The sequence below is a fragment of the Equus quagga genome, chromosome 3 (genome assembly GCF_021613505.1).
Source record: "Equus quagga isolate Etosha38 chromosome 3, UCLA_HA_Equagga_1.0, whole genome shotgun sequence".
Classification (NCBI taxonomy): domain Eukaryota; kingdom Metazoa; phylum Chordata; class Mammalia; order Perissodactyla; family Equidae; genus Equus; species Equus quagga.
The window spans coordinates 69,555,743-69,575,191 of NC_060269.1; the positions used below are offsets into that span (position 1 = coordinate 69,555,743).

At 40.8% G+C, this 19,449-nt stretch overlaps 2 protein-coding genes across 3 annotated transcripts in view; one reads left to right on the forward strand and one right to left on the reverse strand.

The window, feature by feature from the left end:
* The window catches only part of XPO7 (exportin 7), a 100,873-nt gene extending 83,949 nt beyond the window's left edge, over nucleotides 1-16,924 (reverse strand). For both annotated transcript variants that reach the window (XM_046656392.1, XM_046656391.1), the window contains exon 1: nucleotides 16,840-16,924. In XM_046656392.1, the coding sequence (XP_046512348.1) occupies nucleotides 16,840-16,890 (51 nt within the window). In that variant the 5' untranslated portion in view covers nucleotides 16,891-16,924. The remainder of the gene's footprint in view (nucleotides 1-16,839) is intronic.
* Nucleotides 16,925-18,942: 2,018 nt separating this feature from the next.
* DOK2 (docking protein 2) overlaps nucleotides 18,943-19,449 on the forward strand; it is an 11,864-nt gene continuing 11,357 nt past the window's right edge. Inside the window, exon 1 of the mRNA XM_046655561.1 lies at nucleotides 18,943-19,028. The gene's annotated coding sequence lies outside the window, so the exon portion shown is untranslated. The remainder of the gene's footprint in view (nucleotides 19,029-19,449) is intronic.

Genomic DNA, 19,449 nt, shown 5'->3' on the forward strand with positions numbered 1-19,449 from the left:
GGTTTTCTGATTCTCTGGAATTCTAAATAATTTTTCTCTTAACAGTTTTGTAAAATATCAATTTGCCTTTCCAGTTTATACTACTATATGATCAATGAAAACCGCTGTTCAGGAGTTCATCATGTTGTCAAATAAAGAGGATCAGGCAAGCTGCAAAACAGGAGACTTAACAGAACCTTCTAATAGAAGACAAGGGAGATTTAAAAAGAGAAGTCTTTTCTAGATACCCCTCAAATGCTACTTATGATGGGGGATTAGAAAAACTAATGTGGTTTTCCAAAAGTTAAAAATGGGACGGGGAGACAAAGCAGATGAAGGGCAGATCAAGCAGATTTAGTTTCAGTTGCCTTAGCAATACAGAAACCTTTAACAGACATTGGTGGCTAGAGTAGCCAATCTTGTACGGTCTACTCAAACTCCTGAGGATACAACCCCTTCTTTTTTGTATTAAATGCATGCCAATTTCATCGCTGATTGTGAAAAGCATTTAACTCCTGCCACTGGTAACAGAATCTGAGGCCGTTTCAGCAAACAAACTACACTAAAATATCAGAGTTTCACTTAAGTTTTGCACTTGTCCTAAGAGTTAATAAGAAATAGGATAGGTTACATTGTCAGCAGCTAACATTTTAGATATTTACAACATCTAAAGGCTACTGAAATAGGCTTTCACTATGAAAATTTGAGTTCTAACCCACGTTGCTAACAGGTAAACAAGTGCTTACTGGACATCCACACTCAAATGTATACAAGCACCTCAAAATATGGATATTCAAGACTTACCTTACTAACTTGCTCAACATCCTGTTCATTCATTCACTCTCCACCTACCTGCCCAGAAAGGTGGGAGCCTGCCTTCTCACTTGACACAAAATCCCACCAAGTGTAACCTCCTTAACGTCAATCTCCATCCTCACAACCATTAGTCTCGTTCAAGTCCCAATTATTTCTTGCATAGACTACTGCTTCATCTCCTACCTTGTCCACATCCAAGCAATTTTCTATACCATCACCACAGTGATGTAATTATTCTGTCACTTCTACTTAAAAACCTTCAACTACACATCTACAGTACAAATTCCTTATTAAGATATAAGGTAGATATGAAGAGACATTTTTCCAAAGAAGATATATGGATGGCCAACAGGCACATGAAAAGATGTTCAATCTTCATCTTCTGGTCCCTTCCAACCATTACAGTCTCGTCTTGCACTTTACTCCTATTTCCTATACAGCAGCGATATTTAATTGCTTTCACTTTCCTGGAATATTTCATGAACACATGTAGTTTTGCTTATGGTATCTGCTCTGCCTGGTATGCTCTTATCAACCTGGAAAACACCACATCTTTTAAGATCTGGCCTTAAGCATTCACCACTTTAAGAAGCTTTCTCTGGCTTTGCAAGGGAGGACTGACATCTGTGTCTCATTATGTTCTATGCATACGTGTGTCATATCACCTGTATCACTCTATATCCTTTACTGGTGCACAGTTCTAGCTATTGAAGTCTTTGAGCATAGATGACGTACCTCATTCACCTTTACATTTCCACTGACTAGCAACCTGGCACACAGCACACGATAAAAACAATATCAGCTGAATGAGGAAATGTGTACTGATAGTGTATTTCATTGCCATTTCTATTTCATAATCATCAAAAGGATGATACTTTCCAAACAATACTATTCTGTCAAATAAGCAAATAGGTGACATATTTAAGGTACGTATGAGACTTACAGGTCAATTTTGAGAATATGACCAGAACTGTGGTGGAAACCAGAAATGACAGAAGTTGTTTAAAAAAGGTACCTTTATGGAAACAGCTAAAATACCTATTTGTTACACATTTCCTTATATCTGTGTACAACATCAACAGAACACCCATATGCCACTTTCTCTCAGTTTAGCTGGTGCATTTAGATTCCTATTTCAACAAAACATTTATTTTTAGGATAGATTATACTGACATGACCAATCAATCACCAAAAACTTAAAAACATCTCTATTTACGCAAAAAATAAGATAATTCATCAGGTAAAATAATTCCATATTTTTTTGCCAAGAAAAAGGACGATTATTTGATAGTATTAGTGATAATATACTTATTGACCTCTGTATCACATTCACAACCAGGTATGCCTGCCCCCAAGAGCAGAATCACACAAAACAGTTTTCAGTACCGTGAAGTCTTTAAACTCATTCTTTTTAAAAAGTTTTTTCTATTATTGTGTTGAGGTCATAGTGACTTATAACACTGTAAATTTCAGGTGTACATTATTGTATATCAGTTTCCATACAAACTGCATCATGTTCACCATCAATAGTCTAATTTTTATCCATCACCATACATATGTGCCTCTTTACCCCTTTCACCACCCCCCGCCACTCCCCTCCCCACTGCTAACCACTAACCTGTTCTCCTTATCCATGTGTTTATTTATCTTCCACATATGAATGAAACCACCCGGCGTCTGTCTTTCTCTGTCTAGCTTACTTCACTTAGCACAATAGCTGCAAGGTCCATCAATGTTATTGCAAATGGCATGACTTTGTCTTTTTTTATGGTTGAGTAGTATTCCACTGTGTGTGTGTATACACACACACACACCCACCACATCTTCTTTATCCATTCATCTGTTAGTGGGCATTTGGGTTGCTTCCACCTCTTGGCTATTGTGAATAATGCTATGATGAACATAGGGGTGCATAAGTCTTTCCGAATTATTGATTTCATGTTCTTTGGATAAATACCCAGCAGTGGGATAGCTGAATCATATGGTATTTCTATTTTTAATTTTTTGAGACATCTCCATACTGTTTTTCATAGTGGCTGCACCAGTTTGTATTCCCACCAGCAGTGTATGAGGGTTCCTTTTTCTCCACATCCTCTCTAACACTTCTTATTTCTTGTCTTGTTAACTACAGCCATTCTGATGGGCGTGAGGTGATATCTCACTGCAGTTTTGATTCACATTTCCCTAAAAATTAGAGACATTGAACATCTTTTCATGTGCCTGTTGGCCATCCATATATCTTCTTTGGAAAAATGTCTGTTCATATCTACCGCCCATTTTTTGATTGGGTTGTTTATTCTTTTGCATGTGGCTATGTAGTTTTCCCAACACCATTTATTGAAGAGACTTTCCTTACTCCCCTATAGGTTCATGGCTCCTTTGTTGAAGATTAGCTGTTCACAGATGTGTCATTTTATTTCTGGGCTTTCAATTCTGTTCCCTTGATCTGTGTGTCTGATTTGTGCCAGTACCATGCTGTTTTGATTACAATAGCTTTGTAGTATATTTTGAAATCAGGGATTTTGATTCCTCATTTTGTCAATGTGGTGTATCACATTGATTTGTGGATATTGAACCATCCCTGCAATCCTGGAACAAATCCCACTTGATAACAGTGTATGATCCTTTTAAGGCACTGTTCTTTTTTCTCAGGATTGTTTTGGTTATTGGGGGTCTTTTGTTGTTCCATACAAATTTTAGGGTTCTTTTTCTATTTCCGTGAAGAATGTTACTGGGATCCTGATTGGGATTGCGTTGAATCTGTAGATTGGTTTAGGTAATATGGACACTATGTTTATTCTTCCAATCCGTGAACACGGAGTATCTTTCCATTTCTTGATGTCTTCTTCAATTTCTTTAAATAATGTCTTACAGTTTTCGGTGTATAGGTCTTTCACTTCCTTGGCTAAATTTATTCCTAGATATTTTATTCTTTTTGTTGCGATTGTAAATGGGGTTACATTTTGATTTCTCTTTCTGCTAGTTCTTTGCATATAGAAATGCAACTGATTATGTTGATTTTGTACCCTGCAACTCTGCTGTAGCTGTTGATAATATCTAATCGTTTCTGGAGAATTCTTTAGGGTTTTCTATATATAGAATCGTGTCATTTGCAAACAGTGAGACTTTTACCTCTTCCTTTCCAATTCGGCTCCCTTCTATTGCTTTTTCTTATGTAATTCCTCTGGCTAGAACTTCCAGTACTATGTCGAGTAAGAGTGGTGAGAATGTCTTCCTCCTGTTCTCAGAGGGATGGCTTTCAGTTTTTCATTGTTAAGTATGATGTTGGCTGTGGGTCTGTCATATATGACCTTTATTATGTTAAGGTATTTTTCTGCTATACCCATTTTATTGAGAGTTTTTTTTTAACCATAAATGGTGTGGATCTTGTCAAATGCTTCCTCTGCATCTACTGAAATGATCATGTGATTTTTATTCCTCATTTTGTCCATGTGGTGTATCACGTTGATTTGTGGATGTTGAACCATCCCTGCAATCCCAGAATACACCCTACTTGATAACGGTGTATGATCCTTTTAACGTATTGTACTCAATTTGCTGCTAATTTGCTGTAGATTTTTGCATGTATGTTCATCAGTGATATTGGCCTGTAATTTTCCTTCTTTGTGTTGTCCTTGTCTGGTTTGGTATCAGGACAATGTTGGCCTGGTAGTGACTTAGGAAGTGTCCTGTCTTCTTCAATATTTTGGAATAGTTTGAGAAGGATAGGTATTAAATCTTCTTTGAATGTTTGGTAGAATTCACCATGGAAACCAACTCGTCCTGGACTTCTGTTTCTGGGGATTTTTTTTCTTTTTGTAAGGAAATAGGCCCTTAGCTAACATCTGTTGCCAATCTTGCTCCTTTTGCTGGAAGATTATCCCAGAAATAACATCTGTGGAGTTCTTCCTCTATTTTGCATGTGGGATGCCACCACAGCATGGCTTGATGAGTTGTACACAGGTCTGCACCTGGATCCAAACCAGCAAACCTTGGGCTGCTGAGGTGGAATGTGCAAACCTAACCACTACGCCACCACGTGGCCCTGGGAGGTTTTTGGTTACTGTTTCAATCTCCTTACTTGTAACTGGTCTATTCAGATCCTCTATCTCTTCTTGATTCAGTTCTGGGAGGTTGTATGATTCTAAGAATTTATCCATTTCTTCTAGGTCATCCAATTTGTTGGCATATAGCTTCCCATAGTATTCTCTTACAGTCTTTTGTATTTCTGTGCTATCCATTGTAATTTCTCCTCTTTCATTTCTAATTTTATTTATTTGAGTCTTCTTTTTTCCTGACTGAGTCTGGCTAAGAGGTTGTCAATTTTGTTTCTCTTCTCAAAGAACCAGATCTTAGTTTCATTGATTCTTTCCACTGTTTTTTAGTCTCTGTATCACTTATTTCTGCTCTGATTTTCATTATTTCCTTCCTTCTACTGACTTCGGGCTTTGTTTGTTCTTGGTTTTCTAGTTCTTTTCGGTGTAGGTTAAGATTACTTATTTCAGGGGGCCAGCCGAGTGGTTAGGTTCGTGCGCTCTACTTTGGCAGCCCAGCATTTCACCGGTTTGAATCCTGGGTGAGGACATGGCACTGCTCATCAAGCCATGCTGAGGTGGCATCCCACATGCCACAACTAGAAGGACCCACAACTAAAAACACACAATGTACCGGGAGACTTTGGGGAGAAAAAAGAAAAAAAATAAAATCTTAAAAAAAAAAGATTACTTATTGAAATTTTTTTCTTTGTTGAGGTAGGCCTGTATTGCTATAAATTTCCCTCTTAGAATTGCTTTTGCTGTGTCCCACAAGAGTTGGTATGTAGTGTTTTCATTTTCCTTTGTATCCAGGTATGTTTTGATTCCTCTCTTGATTTCGTCATTGATCTAAAGGTTGATCAGTAGCATGTTTATTTAGTCTCCAGATACTTGTGACTTTCCCAGCTTTTTTCTTATGGTTGACTTCTAGTTTCACAGCATTGTGGTCGGAAAACATGCTTGATGTGATTTCAATCTTCTTAAATTTACTGAGGCTTGCCTTGTTTCCCAACATATGTATGGCCTATCATTGAGAATGTTCCATGTGCACTTGAGAAGAATGTCTATTATGCTGCTTTTGGATGGAATATTCTATATACATTTTATTAAGTCCATCTGGTCCAATGTTTCACTTAAGTTCACTGTTTCCTTGTTGACTGTCTAGATGATCTATCCATTGATGTTAACTGGAGTGTTGAGGTCCCTGACTATTACTGTTTTGCTGTCAATTTCTCCCTTTAGGTCTGTTAATAGTTGCTTTATGTACTTTGGTGCTCCTGTGTTAGGTGCACGTATATTCATAACAGTTATGTCCTCTTGGTGGAGTGTCCCTTTTATCATTATATACTGCCCCTCTTTGTCTGTGTTTTTTATCTTGAAGTTTGCTTTGTCTGATTTAAGTACGACAACACCTGCTTTCCTTTGCTTGCCGTTTGCTTGGAGTATTGCCTTCCATTCCTTCACTCTGAACCTGTGTCTGTCTTTATAGCTGAGATGTGATTCCTGGTGGCAGCATATTTTTGGGTCTTGTTTTTCAATCCATCCAGCCACTCTGTATCTTTTTATTGGTGAATTCAGTCCATTTACATTTAGAGTGATTATTGATATATGAGGTCCTAATATTGCCATTTTATCTAGTTTCTGGTAGTTCTATATTTCCATTGTTTCCTTTCCCTTGTATTTCTGAGGGCCATTTCAGTTTGATGGTTTTCTGTGATAGTTTTCTCAATTTTCTCTTTATTTATGATCTGTGACTCTGCTCTGATTTTTTTGTATTGTGGCCACCATCAGGTTTTTATAAAAGATCTCATAGATAAGACAGTCCATTTTCTGATAGCTTCTTATCTCCATTAGCCTAAGCAGGTTCCATCCATCACCTCTTCCCCTTTTATGTTTTTGTTGTCACAAATTGTTTTTTTGTGATGTGAGTTTGTGACTAAATTGAAGTGTTCACAGTTATTTTTGATGCTTTCTTCCTCTTTAAATTTTGTTACAATCATTTTCAGCCTATTCTGATAGGGAGCTGCAATTTTCTGATTTTGTCTATTTATCTCCTTGCTCAAAGCTATGTAAGCCTTTGCCTTTTTGCATCACATAGAGGGCTCCCGTCATCATTTCTTGAAAGGCAAGTCTAGCAGCGATGAACTCTCTCAGCTGTCATTTATCTGGGAAAGCTTTTATTTGTCCATCATAAGTGAAGGATAATTTTGCTGGGTAGAGTATTCTTGGCTGAAAGTTTTTGTCTTTCAGTATTTTGAATATTTCATTCTATTCTCTCCTAGCCTGTATGGTTTCTGCTGAGAAAGACGCTGAAAGCCTGATGGGGGTTCTTTTGTAGGTTATTTTCTTTTCTCTTTTGATGCCCTTAATATTTTTCCTTTGTCATTGACTTTTGACAGTTTTAATATCAAATGCCTTGGAGGTCTCTTTGCATTGAGGTAATTAGGAGTTCTACTGGCTTCACATACTTGTATTTCAGTTCCTTCTGCAGGTTTGAGAAGTTCTCAGCTATTATTTCTCTGAACAAGTTCTCTGTTCCTTTCTCTCCCTCTAGGATACCTATAATCCTTATGTTACTTTTCCTAATTAAGTTGAATATTCCTTGAAGAATTTCTTCATTTTTTTTTTAAGTCTTAGTTCTCGCTCCTCTGACAACTGAAGCATTTCTAGGTTTCCATCTTTGAGGTCACGAATTCTATGCTCCATAAGGTCTACTCTATTTTTTATGCTTTCCAAATTATTTTGTATCTCATTAATTTGTGTTCTTCCTATCCAGAATTTCTATTTGTTTTTTTTTTAAAGAGTTTCAATCTCTTTGGTGAAGTATTCCTTCTGTTCATTAATTTTATTCTTGGCCTCACTGAACTGCCTGAGTTTTCTTGTAACTCATTGAGTTTCTTTATGATAGCTATTTTGAATTCTCTGTCAGGTACACTGTAGTCTTCTGTGACTCCACGTTTGGTTTCTGGAGACTTGTCATCTTTCTTCTGCTCTGAGTGTTACTGTAGCTCTTCATGGTGTTTGATGAACTGATCCTTTGCTCGTGCACTTGTGGTAGTAACCAGCTCTTCTTTTTTGGGTACAGCTTTGGTTACTCTGGTTGTGGTCACCTGGGTCTCATGTTCCTCCACTGGCTTCCCGTGGGCTCGGCTGCTGCTGTCCCACGCACCACCTGTGCTGCTGTTCCTGGGTTGTCTTGCGGTGGTGGTGGCACTGCTGCCAGGGGTGCTGGGTTCATGGGTGTCACTGTCACTTGCTGGGGCTTGGGGACCCGGGCACTTATATACAGCCTCTGCTGCTAGTGGAGCTGGTGTTGGGGTTGCTGTCACTCGGGGCTGAGTCACTGGTTCTGCTGTGGTTGCTGTTGATTCTGGTTGCAGATTCCCCCTGCCGCTGTTGTGGAGGGCAGCAGCTGTTTTTTCTGTTCCTGCCCCAACTGCTTGTAGTTGTGCAGGTTGGACACTCTGTGTTTGTGTGGGCTGGGCTGCCACACTCACTCAGCAGGCAGGTTGCACTCACATGGATGGGGCGACTGTGGCACCGTGTGTGCTCCCACCAGCCAGACTCCACTCACAGTCATGGTGGCCACTGTGTGAGGATGCAAGTGTCGGACTGCTGCCTCCCGGGAGGGAGGGGGGCAGCTCCCTGACTTCCACTGCTTCCTGGGGGTCCAGTCCACCCACCTTCAGATGTATAGCTGCATGGATCTCTCAGGCGTCCTGTTGTGCTGTGTAGGGAATCCTCTCCTGGTTAATGGATCTCCGCTTAGTTGTAACTTAGAGGGGAGAGACAAAGGGAACAACTCACTCCGCCATGATGCTGACATCACTTGAAACTCATTCTTAAAATAGGCCATCTTAACCGTTTTAACTTAGAATACTTATGGGTTATTTTCAAAGCCAATGCTTTGAATCATCACAAAAACCTTATTATTAAGATCAGTAATAAGGCTTGTTTTTGCAACGTCCTTTGAGGAAGAATATATTTAGGATATATTTTTTTTTAAGTCTTTAAACCACTACTTCCTATCAGCAAAATTCTGAATTTCTTTTATGAGTTGACTGCTTCATCTCATTCACTCAGCAAGAGAACAGAACACATCATAGGCTCAGGGTGGGAACAGTCAGTAACCTTAAATATTCTAATGTATCCATTTGCATTCACATACCTGGGAGAGTGAGGACCTAGCTTATCTTTACAGGCACCCAGGAAAGCAATCCTATAACGTTTGTTCCACTCTGCTTCCTTTAGTTCAGTGGCAAGTTTCTCTTATTCTAGACTAGCACTGTCCAGCAGAAATTTCCATGGTGAAGGGAATATTTTCTATCTGCACTATGAAATGTGGTAGTCACCAGCCACGTCACCACTGAGCACTTGAAATGTGGTCAGCATGCCTGAAGAACTTAACTTAACTGAAACTTAAATAGTAACACGTGGTTAGTAGTTACCATTTTGGACGATGCAAGCAGAGATCCTAGGATGCTACAGTCAACAAAATGTATCAAGTCTAATCTGGTCATCCTGTAAAGTGGGCTGGGCTTGGGTCAGAATCATACTGCGTCAGCCCCCTCCCCACCCAAAAGTCAGGCAATAGATCTGAAGAGACATACCCCCAGGAGTCTGCAAATTTTTTCTGTAAAGGACCAGAGAGTAAATATTTTAGGCTTTATGGGCCAGTAGGCCGAAAGGTCTCTGATGCAACTATTGAACCCTGACATGGTAGCACAAAAGTAGCCAGGACAATTTGTAAAGGAACTTGTGTAGCTGTGTTCCAATAAAACTTTTATTTATGAACACTGAAATTAGAATTTTATAGAATTATCATGTGTCCTGGAGTACACCTTAGATTTTTTTCAACTAATTAAAAATGTAAAAACTGTTCTTAGTTCTGAGGCCATACAAAAACAGGCTGTGGGGCCAAACCACCAGCCTGGTTTGCAAATCTCTGAAATACACAAAAGGTGAGTAAGCACAAGAAGAGACAGTCAACACCATTAGTCATCAAGGAAATGCAAACTGCAACCACACTACAATCCCACTAGAACGGTGATACAAAAAGCTGGAGAAGATATGGAGCACTTGGAACTCTTATACACTGCTGGTGAGAAAGTAAAATGGTACAATCACTTTGGAGAATTGAATTTTCCTAAAAAGTTAAAATATACCATAGGACCCAGTACACCTAGATACTTAACTCAAGAGAAATGAAAATTTATAACCACACAAAGACATGCATATGCATATTCACAGTCCCTTTATTCACCATGACTAAAATCTGGAAACAACTCAAATACCCCCAAGGGGCAAATGGATACATAAAATGTGGAATGGAATACTACTAAGCAATAAAATGTAACCACCACCGATAGTATTCAACAACCTGAATGAATCTCAAAATCACTGTGTTGAGTGAAAGAAGTTAAAAACAAGAGTTCACAGCAAGTTGATTATATAAAACTCCAGGAAATGAAAGCTAATTTATAGTGACAGAAAGCAGATCAGGGTTGCCTGGGGCTGAGGGCTGAGAGAGACGACAGAGTTAGGAGGAAACATTCTGTATTTTGATAGCGGTGGAGTCACAGATGTATACTTGTCAAATTGTACACTTTAAATGGATGCAATTTACTGTACACATAAAGATGGTTTAAAGAAAGTCTTAATTCCATTGGCAACAGATTTACCCATAGCAATCTCTATGAACGGATACATTCACTTTCAGAAGTGCTATTTAAATGTGAGGGGATGGGTAAGGGAGGGGTAGATAAGAAGTTAGTCTGAAATCTCACACTACCACTGCTGATGGGAAATGTGCCTCGGGGACTTCTAGGCACATTCACAGTAACCCAAATCAGAGCTTTCCATAGACAGGTTTTAGGAATTCTGTGAACTGACAACTTTCCTGTTCACAATATTCTGATCTCCCTGTTTGGAAGGTGGATTTTAAGTTAGACTAAAACGTACAATTTCAAGAATTAGTAACTAATCCTTTACGTTATAACGAGTTTTCATTTGCATCACCTTTGGGATAATGTCTTTATTTTATATACCCTGTTGCTTAGGTTCAATTTAAGAATATTTTGCTATAGGTCTTATGAAGGCTTGAAGAAACTTGCTCAGCTCTAGAACAACATTATCAGTTCAAAATATTAAGAGTAAGGGAAAAAGGTCCTATTTTCCCATAATGTTTGAATTACTCCTTAAATTCTTGGGTATGCCCCAAAGTAGTTTTTGAAGACCTTACAAGGATTCTTCAGATGGGTTAATGACAAGCTGATGATAAAAAAAAAAAAAGAAAAAAATCACCCACTAACACAAAACAAATAATACTCTAGATAATTTGTGCCTATATATTGGGCAAAACTGGGGTGAAGATTTTTCAATCAAGTACAGATACATGAAATATTCATCTGGCTTCCCCGGTTCTTTTCTGAGCAAATTGTGTTTTAGGTTCCAGAAGTCAAATTAAATTTCATGCTTGACTTTAGACAATGTCCTTTTGGAAGAGAAAAATAAAACACCAAAATTCAGGAGTCAGCAGAGGTGAATGAATCGGGGGAAAAAAAAAATCCTAAAAAAAAACCCCCGCTTTTCCTTTTTTTAATCCATAAATACATCCCTTTTAATCATACAACTGACTCAAACTTTAGGGGAAATACCTAGCATAACTCTCAATTCTTTCTGAGACTACACACTTCATGTATCATAATTTCTTATCATACAAAGTACAAATGAGATCAGCATTTGTTTCCAACACAATTTCATACACTTAAAAATTAAAATGTCACCACAGCTATAAGATCACAACTTCCTGAAGTAGCACAAGGGATATTTTATAAACTTAATTGTTTTCAGAGCTATTTATAGGAAAGCATTTTGATTGTTTTCCAGGGACTTTTCAGTGAGAATCATATTCTAGTCTACCAGCATCAACATCTGACTAATAATGTCAATTTCTTGTACCATAAGAAATGTCTTGGGGCCGCCCCATGCCCCAGTGGTTAAGTTCACGCACTCCACTTTGGTGGCCCAGGGTTTTGCTGGTTTGGATCCTGGGCATGGACATGGCACCGCTCATGAGGCCATGCTGAGGCAGTGTCCCACATGCCACAACTAGAAGGAGCCACAACTAAAAATACACAAGTATGTACTGGGGGGCTTTGGGAGAAAAAGGAAAAATAAAATATTTTTTTTTTTTTAAAAAAGAAATGTCATTCACTGCTTATTGTGCAAATAAGAGAACTCTTTACTTACTATTTGGAGCATAACAGAGCTCAATTTGTGAGAAGTGGTACAGATTATTAGATCTTAATTTTTTAAACTCTGGGAGTTTAAGAAATTGGGAGGAGGGGTAGAGGAAGGCATATTTAAGAGAGATGAAATGGAAATATTAGTACAAGCATAAATATTTTAGGAAAATGTATAACATACATACGAATTGAGAACACAGTAGTTTATTTGGGAGAACGGTAACGATGACAATTGGAAATCCCAGCCAGAATGTTGGAAGTATAAGGGACTTCACAGATCACCTAACCCAGGCTCAAAAAGACTAAAAGAGTTGCCCAGTTAAATGGTCTAACACATATAAAAGGGCCCAGTATGGTGCCTGGCTAACAGATGCTCAATAAATGTTGGCATCTCATTTTCCCCTACCCCAACCAAGGTCCTATGCCAGTAAGTTTTACAATAACCACCACCACAATCATCACCTAAATCAACGGTTCTCCAGTCTTCCAGAGACACCAGATCCTTTCATCAGCCTATTTCAAGTAAAATTCCATTACTGTTATCTCAGTAATACCTACCTTACAGAGCTACTGTGAGCATTAAACGAAATCATGTAAAGTGACAAGCAGCTAAGTCCAATAAATGCTGGCATGAAGTTTTGAATTCTGCCTTCTTTCAAAAACACCCTTTCCATTTATGGTAGGAGCGTGGGTGTGTGTCTTTGTATGCTCACAAATGTGTATGAGGGGGTGAGGAGCCAGGGATGCAAATATCATACATACTTAGGATCCAGTTTTTGACAATTTCCCTCCTTTCCCCAAGATTTTCATATGCCCCCTGGGTGCCAGTCTCATTCCATTGAGAAGTCCCTGCTACAGTGAATCACTACAAATGTGAGGCATGAACTCGGATGTACTGGAATGGGGAAAAAGGTAAAGGGAGTAACAGGCCCCTCATTCAGGGATATGTTGAGAAAACCACAGTCTCATTACAAATTACAACTCAATAACCAGGCTTGGGATTAACTAAAATGCACGGACCTGAAACCAGGACATCACATCTTATACTTCCTTCCCTGTACCTGCACAGCACCAAAACCAGGACATTAGTACATGCCTAATAGTCACTACTAATCATTCTCAAGGATTCAGTATTTCAAAGTTCAGGGCCGGTCCCATGGCCTAGTGGTTGAGTTTGGCACACTTCACTTCAGCAGCCTGGGTTTGGTTCCTGGGTGTGGACCTACATCATTCGTCAGTGCTCATGCTGTGGCGGCAACTCACATACAAAATAGGGGAAGACTGGCACAGATGTTAGCTCAAGGACTATCTCCTTCAAACAAAAAAATAAAAATTCAGTCTGCATATAACCCTCCAGGAAGACATAACGCGACCCCAAATTAGCCTTTCACATAGGTCAAAAGAGAAACATTTGTAAATCAGTTTCTCCATAAAATGCGGTGAGCATTTTCATCTAAAAAGGAATATATCTTTTTTTTTTTAAAGATATTATTTTTTTCCTTTTCCTGCCCCCCCGGTACATAGTTGTATCTTCTTAGTTGTGGGTCCTTCTAGTTGTGGCATGTGGGACACCGCCTCAGCATGGTTTGATGAGCAGTGCCATGTCCGCACCCAGGATCCGAACCAACGAACCACTGGGCCGCCTGCAGCAGAGCGCGTGAACTTAACCACTCGGCCACAGGGCCGACCCCAGGAATATAAAACTCCAGTTCTAAAGTTCATGAATGGCCTGAAATTGTAGGCAAATTTTTGTATAGGTACACTTTTGCTCCCTGGAGTGCACAAAGATTTCATCACATTCTGAAACAAAACAAAACAAACTCCCCAAAAGCTGAAGAACCACTGCTTTATACTGCTTCTCCCTCTGGCTTTGAAGTTCAAGCTCTCACAGATAGTCCTTCCTCAGCTTGACTTCTAAAAGCATATTAAAAATCAAATGATGGGGCTGGCCCAGTGGTGTAGTGGTTAAGTTTGCACACATTGCTTCGGCAGCCTGGGCAGCCCAGGATTCGCAGGTTTGGATCCTGCGTGCGGACCTAGCACCGCTCGTCAAGCCATGCTGTGGCAGCATCCCACATAAAACAGAGGAAGATGGGCACAGATGTTAGCTGAGGGGCCATCTTTCTCAAGCAGAAAGGGGAAGATTGGCAATAGATGTTAGCTCAGGGCCAATCTTCCTCTCACACACACACACAAATTCAAATAACAAGATAGTAGTTGCCCTTAGGAGAAAGGATGTATGGGTAGTTGCTGAGGGGGGCATTAGAGGGACTTTTGAGGCACTGATAATATTGTGGATTTGGATGCTGGTTACAAAACGACGTTCACTTTGCAAAAATTCATCAAACTGAACACTTTTGATTTTTGTATCTGTCTGAAGATATACTTCAATAAGAGACTTAAAAAAAAAAAAACAGTAACAAAGATGGGTCACTTATACAAAGCAAACATCATTGTGTAATGTAAAAAACAAGCCCTTAAAAACAATCATGTATTAGGAGAGGCCCATGTGGTGAAGAGCTGAAACCCCTGGACAATGCCATTGAGGCACTGAGGCCCTCAGTCCTGCAAGTAACTGACCGAGGCTTGCCAATGACCACGTTGAGTCAGTGTGAGGAACAGATTCTCCATCCTCAGTTAAGCTAAGACTGCAAACGAAAGACCCTGCACTGGGACCGTCAGGTTAAGCCACTCCCAGGTTCTCGACCGGAGAAAAGCTGTGAGATAATATGTCTGGTGTTTTAAAAAAAGACGCAATTTCTAAACACTCCCTTCCTTACATGTATTGAAGTGAGCAAAGAAGCCTCAGTAGTTGTACCTGCAGAGACATCAGCTTATTGGTTTAAACTGGCAACTTTCCCTTTTCGAAAGGCTGTAGTACAATACTACTTTCAAAACTGAACCAGGAAAAAAGAAAGATACAGCTGGTGACTATGAACATCAGTTGCTGGATCAACGGGAAGTAAATTCTCTCTAACAAACACAAGAGGGATCGCCTCATGCCTCTTTCTCCTACCTCCATCGAAACTAGAGATTCCATTACAGTATGATATTTTGGTGCTTTATTGCATAAGTGTTTGAATACCACACGCATATACACATCCCTTAATTTTTCTGAAGGCTTTTCTCACAAGAGGAAATATACTAATGCCAGAGTTATCAAGTAAATACAAACATTTTCTTTTATTTTTTTTAGATTGGCACCTGAGCTAACAACTGTCGCCACATCTTTTTTTCGTTTGTTCTTCTCCCCAAAGCCCCCCAGCACACAGTCATACACTCTAGTTGTGAGTGCCTCCAGTTGTGCCATGTGGGACACCACCCCAATGTGGCTTGACGAGTGGTGCCACGTCTGCGCCCAGGATCCGAACCAGCGAAACCCCGGGCCGCCGAAGCAGAGTGCACGAACTTAACCACTCGGCCATGTTCTTTTAAAATACAGATATATTTGTATAAATCCACAAAACAGGTAGATGGGGGGATGTAGCTATTCCAGTATCATCCAACACAAATGTAGTATGTTTTGAAATCAATGTATTAGTTCTCTGATCTGTCTGTGCTTCTGAAGCCTGCCCAGAGAGAGCATCCGAACGTAGATGTCAGCAGGGTCTTTCTCAACACGGGATCCTCTGCAGTGCCCGGCACGGCAAAGGGCTTTACACACATTAAGCATTACAGTACTAGTTTAACTAAAAAAAAGTTACGAAAGTTACTGGGTTTTTTCCATTTAAGGTTCTTAACAGTTGTACAGAACTCTCTTCTCAAAATGGACTACTAAGAGCTCCTATCATTTCCTTGCATATTTTTAAAAGCTGAAAAGACAACTATTAATTTTGCTATAATCAGGCTAAACTTTTGTACTCTGTTAAACTTTAACCTGCCAGTAGTAATGATTCTTCATGACTTCCCAGAGTTAGACTGGTGGTCAATATTTAATTACTGCACCTTAAATTTAAAACAAAAGATGATTATTTGAAAATACTATTTTATTACATAGTAATAATGTAGAGCCTAGTAAATAATACTTTATTATATATTCTTTCCTTTTCCCCTCAAGATCCTGAACACCAGCTAGCACTATTATAGCTAATATCTGGGGCCGGTCCTGTGGCCGAGTGGTTAAGTTCTCGAGCTCTGCTTCGGTGGCCCAGGGTTTCACCAATTCAAATCCTGGGCGCAGACATGGCCCTGCTCATCAAGCCATGCTGAGGCGGCATCCCACAACTAGAAAGACCTACCACTAAGAATACACAACTAGGGGCCTGCCTGGTGGTGCAGCGGTTAAGTGTGCACGTTCCGCTTTGGCAGCCCGAGGTTCAGTGGTTCAGATCCCGGGTGCGGACATGGCACCGCTTGGCAAGCCATGCTGTGGTAGGCGTCCCACGTATCAAGTAGAGGAAGATGGGCATGGAATGCTAGCTCAGGGCCAGTCTTCCTCAGCAAAAAGAGGACTGGTGGCAGATGTTAGCTCAGGGTTAATCATCTTCAAAAACAAAAACAAAAAAACCCACATGCCTATGTACCAGGGGGCTTTGGGGAGAAAAAGGAAAAACGAAAATCTTTAAAAAAACCTAACATCTGATTCTTCTTAATCTTTTTCATTGCCACTGTACACTAAGAATAGTCTTCATCTGTGTGCAATGACTTATCAGCAAGAGAAGGTACTGAATCCTCATTATCTCCAGCTAACTAGATATTAAAATAAAACAGGAAAGAAGAGCAACTAAAGATAAATAGAAATGAGTATGATTTTTTTTTCTTACAGTTAATGCTCTATAACCACTGCTTCCAGGGCAGGCATGAGATAAGGTCATCTAAATCCAAGAATAAGAAATCCATCACAATAAGGAGCTGCTTACAGCCACTCTTCTAAAGAGGCTTGACTATGACATCAACAGAGCTAAAAGACAAATCAAGTATTACAATTTTTCTATTACTAACGTTTGTGACACTTAAATCTTCCATAAAACACATATCAGAAAACAGGCTCAGGACTTCAGCCTGAGAATCATGACACTTGCTTAGTGTCAAAAAAAAAAAAAAACAAAAAAACTGCTCACCCTAGTGGTTCAGAAAAGTACTAGATACATATGACTCAACTATTTACTACTACACACGAAACTCAATCACTGTCTTGAATCTGTAATAGACTCCTTTTTCAACTTCATGCTCCAATAGTGTTATGAGAAAAGTACTCCTCAACGCAATTCGGGTTTGTCTTTCATCCTTTCATTTATTTACTCATTCCATAGGGGAGGGGAGACTACCTTGTTCTTGGAAAGGTTTTCTGCTACAATATAAAGTACCAAGTTAAAGTCTGTGAGTATCCATCCTCAAAGTAATTTAGCGGTCCAACAAAGAAAAGCAATATGCTTCATTCTATCCAAAGAGAAAAAAATTCTCTCACAAACTTATCCTGTTGATATAAAGACCACTAATTTAGAGAGTAACATACTACAACTCTTAAAACTAAAACAAAATATTGACTGGCATACTCCTCTTTGTTTTGAGAAGTTAATAAATTCTAACTTCAGTAGATTTTTTATTTTGGGTGGGTGGGAGAAAAATATCACCTTACTAAAAACAAGGTAAACCCCCCTTCGAGCCAAAAATCCTATGAAGATTATTTGAAGCATCCTAACTTTCATCTGGTGAGGAATGACCACATTTTTGGTTCAAAATGTGGGAGAGGTCACGTTAAGGATACTTCTTTACAGGAGATAGAACAGATGTACGTTCATAAAAGCACAGTGACTTCCTTTGCTTTCCAAAGCATCATTCAGAAAGGCTGTCTATTCAAACCATGTTCTGAAATGCTCACGGACACTATTTTTTTCCCCAGTAGATAAGAGCACTGGACCCAAAGTCAAAAGCCTCTGGTCCACTTACCCTTAACTTAAGTAAATCTCCTATCAGTTCTGCGCTTTGGTTTGTTCCTTTAAAAAATGACAGAAGTAATTCTTGCCTACCTACTCTTTTAAGATGGAAGAATTTTTTTTAAAATCACATAAAATCCTTCACATTTCTTAGAAATGGCTGCTTTAAAACTCAAGGTGCTACACTATTATTATTATCACCTTGTATCAACTTTTACTGCTACTTCTGACCTAGACCATGATACTGGTTTTAAAACACAAACCTTGTGGTCTCCCACCTGTAGTCACAATTTTTGATACCAGTCTGTCCCGATAACTTGTTCCTCACACTCCAAACATACTGTACTGATCCCTGGCCTGAAAATTTCTTTAGTCCCTTCTCTCCGGAAAAAAACTGGTAGAAGTCATACCACTCCAGCTTCTTGTAGACAACATATTAGGATGAAGATCATTCTTTTTACTCAAGGAATGATACTATATAGTATACAAAATAAGGCGACACTTCTTATGCTCTCTACTTTTTACTACCCACAACACAAAACTGTGCGATTACCTAGAAAACTCGAAGGTTTTGACAATAAATTTGTATCAATAACTGTCATAAAAATATCTGATAAAAGGCATAGAGATTAAAGACTTGATCGAGTTTGCAAGCAACGACTGCACTCCTCCAGCTCCTGTTAGGTTTGGCAGGGGCTGTCGCTTCCCAGGGCCTGTGCTATGGCTTTGAAGAAGAGTGGCCTGGGCCCAAAGCAGGCCGGGGCAGCTCTTGAGCTGGATCGAGACCCTCCAGAGCGACGTCTGCTCCCAACGGTGCGTCTCTCATTTCAGACACACCCCCCTCCACCCGCGTTCCCGAGGAGGTGTGGGCGCCCAACTCCTTCGGGGCGGACAGGGGGCCGGAGGGAGGACGGGCCAGGCCCGAGCACCCATTTTGGAGGCCCGGGAGCTCGGCCCTGCAGGCTGCGGATCAGGAGTGTGGGAGGGACGGGCGCATCCGTCGGGGGAGGCGGCCCGAGGGGTCTCCTGTGTCGGGGGCGTGCAGACGGAGGCGGCGGGAGACTCGTGCGCGCCAGGTGTGTCGGCGTGGAGTCCTCTTTTTGTTACGTGTTTAGGGCCGGGGGGCAGAGGCGAAGTCCCCCCGGGACGCGGTCGCACGGGGTCCCCTCCTTCCCCGGCGGGGGGCTGAGGACTTGCGGAGGCCTCCCTGCGGCGGGAAGGCAGGGGCCGAGGGGCGACGGAGGCGTGCGCACCGGGCCGCCAGCTGCCGCCCCTCCGGCCCGAGCGAGGGGCGAGCGGCCGGGTGGGAGGGATGGAGGAGGCCCCCGGCCCGAGGCGGGAGAGGCCCGGAGCCCGGACGGGCGGCAGCCCCGGAGCCCCGAGCGGCGGCGGCGCGGGCCTGGCGAGCCCCGAGCCGGCTCGAGCCCTCGGGGCCGCGCGCGCCCCCACGCCCCGCTCCCCGCGGCCGCCCCCCTCCCCGCGGCGCCCTCACCTGCA